Raw genomic sequence first — 3,803 nt, forward strand, 5'->3', positions numbered from 1 at the left:
ATCAAATCCATAGTTCCAAACCTATTTCCATACCCATTGTAAAATACCATACAAAATATCATGGTTTTATAATAAATCTTATCATTATAAGCCAAGTCATATTATTTATTTATTTATAACAATTTTCGGATCTCTCTACTTTCCGAAATATCCATATTGTCGTTTAAGCTTTGATCCTCACGTGTTGTCGGTCTTCCAATTTAAGCCTTTGTATACTTTTCGAAGATATCCTATCGAGTCGGGGTCTCACTGGAAACAACTTCTCTATTCCTACGAGGTAGAAGTAAGACTATCACATTTACCCTCCTCAGACCCTATCTTAGTTTTGCTATTAGTGGGATTTACTTAGTATGATGATGATATATTTGATTAACAACATTGTTGTTGCATATAACCTTTGTAATGTATGATTGTTTATCGCCCTTGTTGTGGTAAATGTAATTGCCTTTAATCTTTACAATGTACCTTTTGATTTCACTTTTAAAAAAACTATATACACACTCTTCATAACTCAAAAAGCTTAATAACTTTAAAAAACTTTCAACAACAACAGCCAATGATAAAAGACAAATACATCAATACAAGTACAATCCGAATTACGCTATCAAAATCGAGATAACGTTGTTCGCTCTTATTTTACGGCTCGACAACCACCTTCCCAGTGGCATGGCCCTCAATACTCTTGGCCCAAGCCTTTTCAGCCTGACTTAAAGGGTATCTTGAGTCGAGAACGGTTTTCAATTTTCCTTCTTTTGCTAACTTCACAAGAAAACCAATCTCTTGGGCGTTCGGAAACACGAGTAACGGTATAACTTTCTTTTTTGAAAAAGTTAGTATTTGCACTGCATAATTCAAAAATGTACAACCACCCGGGGTTATATCAATAACCTTCCCAGTTTTGCTAAGGTTGGGCTTGAAAGTTGACCATGGGATACCAGTGGTGCAATTGACCACCAGGTCATATTTCTGGCCTGATGGGCTTTTGAGGGTGGCTCCTTCTCGGGTCTTGTAGTCTAAAACCTCGTCGGCTCCTAAGCTTTTAACGAAATCGATGTTGCGGGCCCCGCATGTTGCTGTCACGTGGGTGTTACCTAGTTTTGCTAGCTGGACCGCATAGTGACCCACACCACCTGAAGCCGCAGTTACTAGGACGTTGGTTCGTGGTTCTGTTTTTTCCAGTTTTAGCCCACCGGTTACAGTAAGGGAGTGCAGGGCGGTGCACGCTGCAATGCCTAGACACGCACCCTCTGCAGCTGATACTTCTGGTGGTCTTAGAACTGTTAAGCTTTCTTTAGCCACAGCATACTCGGCTAGCCCTCCACCTGCACCCGGACCCCCCTTCACCCATGCAAACAGGTTTAAAGTCAATATAAAGGCATGTTTTTTTATGTATACAACTTCCTGAATCGTTTTGGTATCTTATTTTACGTAATTAATTAAGAACTGGTAAGAAACAAAATCTTGAGTATCAGAAAGATGAAACTCACAAGAGTTGAAACAATTTTGTCACCAGCTTTAAAATTCTTCACACCAGGTCCAACTTCTACAACTTCTCCTGCCACATCGCTAACTGATCCAAACAAACATTCGTATTTAGTTAACACATGTAAATAATAGTATATTTTTGTATGTCATGGTATAAAAGTATCAACTATCAAAGTTACGTGGTATAAAAGGAAACTTTCTGGGTAAAATAGGGCGTACAAAGCCGTTCTGTATCTTCCAGTCAATTGGATTAATGCTTGTTGCTTCTACTTTCATCAGAATCTCACCTTTTCCAGGAGTAGGGATAGGGACTTCAACATGCTGTAAAACACTTGACACATATAAATAATAGTATTCTTGTATGTCATGCATGATTTTAGAAAATCAGTCCATTGTCATGCGAGCCTAAATGAGCCCAACAAAATTTTATATTATTTTATATATAATATACCTATTATATATATAGTTGGCTCGAACTGAGCCGAGCTCGAGCTTTATAAAAACCATTCTCGGGCTAGGCTCGACTCGTTTACACCCCTACTGCATTTGCACTACTGTGGAGCACATTTGCTCCACAGTGGAAGCGCCTAAAACGCGTTGTGGATATTTAAGGGGGGCGTGTCTTACGAACCAGGAATCTCCTGGACAATGTAGGATTTGACTAGGGTGATAAAATAGGAGTTTAATTCGTCTTTCATAAAATATGACGATCTAACCTAAATAGTTAATTAACTAATCATGTAAATATACATTGTTGAAGCAGCAAATATAGGTCTGAAAATGACAGTTAAATAAGCAAAAGTAAGACAAGAATCTAATTAAAATGATGTTGAATCACCTTCAAACCGGCGGCACCTCCACCGTAACAAGTGTACCAAACCGCAGGCATCATTTTTCCGGCCATATTCAGTCGTTAATTCAAAAAAGATGTTAATTTAGTAGTACTAAATTCAAATTTAAAATGATGTTGAAGGTAGTGGTACTAATGTCCGAGATTTATAATAGATAACCTCGAAGATTCTTGATGCAACATCTAGAAACCATTAGCTAAATCTAGTGAGCTATCTTTTTAACAACGTCTAGAAGCCGTTAAGACAATGACATATTTGTTGTCGTCAACCAGATGCAACCCCATTGTTCTTGATTCTTCGATGTGCTACTGATATTTTTTTTATTTTTCTTTCAAAAATACTGTTGGTGCCGCCACAACACTTAGATTTACAAACAAAAGGGTTTTACCACTTGCACCATCTTTCAGATTATTTAATAGGTTACTTGGGTTCACTCTCAATTATACATTTTATTTAACAGGTTTACTAGTTATTTTGTTTATGGGTTCACTCTTAATTATACATTTATATGTATAATAATCTCATAGTGACGAGTCTCGACAAGTTGATATGATTTAATGTACGGGGGATGACTATATCTTTGGTATCCAAAACTCAAGAACCATGTAGCCAAGATGATTAAAACGTAACAAACTACATCATCACCATCATCATTGTCGTCACCTTCATCATCGTCTCAATCTCCTACGTACTTTCCCTGGACTACGTAATGTTTCATATTTTCGTACTTTATATTATTAGCAAGCTTGTATTCGTACTTTCCCTGGACTATGTAACGTTTCGTATTTTCCTCCTCCAATTATATTCTGACCTTCTTTAAACCCAAACCCTAATCCCTCACTACAAATACATGTCTTCCACAACTCCTTCACCCTTTACACACCTTAAAACAACTCTCTAATCCTCTCAATCTTCTCCATTTCTTCAAGTCCTTGGCAAATTAAACTTGTGTTCAAAACAGTGAGTTTCAACACTTTTCTTCCATCTTTCTCATGTGTTTCTTGCATAGAAATCCTTGGACAACCTCAAAGGATGTTACCAAAAGTTCACCTAGGTGTAACAAGGTGGTACATCACTTATATGAGGCTCCGAAATAAGTTCAAAATTCTGCTTTGTTTGCAAACTTATTCTTGTTTACATTCATTTTGTGGAAATCTTGTACCAAGTTTTGTCCCCAACTAAACTCATGTCGTGGGCTTATGTTATGGTTTATTTCAAGAAGATAGAGGTTCAAAAAACCTCAAATACTTGCTGCCTTAAAGGTCCCAAATGACCTACAAAGTGGTGAAACCAGCCAAGCCTTTAATCCTCAATATTGAAGGACTTGTGTTTTGGTTTGGTAATGAAAACCTTGTTTCTCCAAACATGATCCCACCTACCTCACTTGTGCATCTAGTTAATTAATTCATCTAAGTAGTTTCCAAGAAATTAAAGTAAACCTTTGTATACTTTCCGAAGATATCCTAT

The 3,803-nt window shown here is 37.1% G+C and overlaps 1 protein-coding gene across 1 annotated transcript; it reads right to left on the reverse strand.

Moving 5' to 3' along the window:
• Positions 1–452: 452 nt before the first annotated feature.
• LOC110872703 (chloroplast envelope quinone oxidoreductase homolog) lies at positions 453–2,389 on the reverse strand. The gene is made up of 4 exons (XM_022121566.2): positions 2,324–2,389; positions 1,665–1,806; positions 1,488–1,570; positions 453–1,338 (listed from the first exon to the last, which is right to left on the reverse strand). Exons 1-4 carry the CDS (start codon positions 2,387–2,389, stop codon positions 637–639), a joined length of 993 nt encoding a protein of 330 aa, XP_021977258.1. The 3' UTR covers positions 453–636.
• Between the last annotated feature and the right edge of the window lie 1,414 nt (positions 2,390–3,803).

The sequence above is a fragment of the Helianthus annuus genome, chromosome 1 (genome assembly GCF_002127325.2).
Source record: "Helianthus annuus cultivar XRQ/B chromosome 1, HanXRQr2.0-SUNRISE, whole genome shotgun sequence".
NCBI lineage: Eukaryota > Viridiplantae > Streptophyta > Magnoliopsida > Asterales > Asteraceae > Helianthus > Helianthus annuus.

Bases quoted from the DNA above. Each gene is read 5' to 3' on its own strand.
- LOC110872703 (XM_022121566.2), bottom strand. From the start codon at position 2,389: ATGGCCGGAAAAATGATGCCTGCGGTTTGGTACACTTGTTACGGTGGA. The intron at 1,807-2,323 runs GTGATTCAACAT...AGTGTTTTACAG, and splicing joins GAGGTGCCGCCGGTTTGAAG to CATGTTGAAGTCCCTATCCC. The intron at 1,571-1,664 runs GTAACTTTGATA...TGTTTGGATCAG, and splicing joins AAAGTTTCCTTTTATACCAC to TTAGCGATGTGGCAGGAGAA.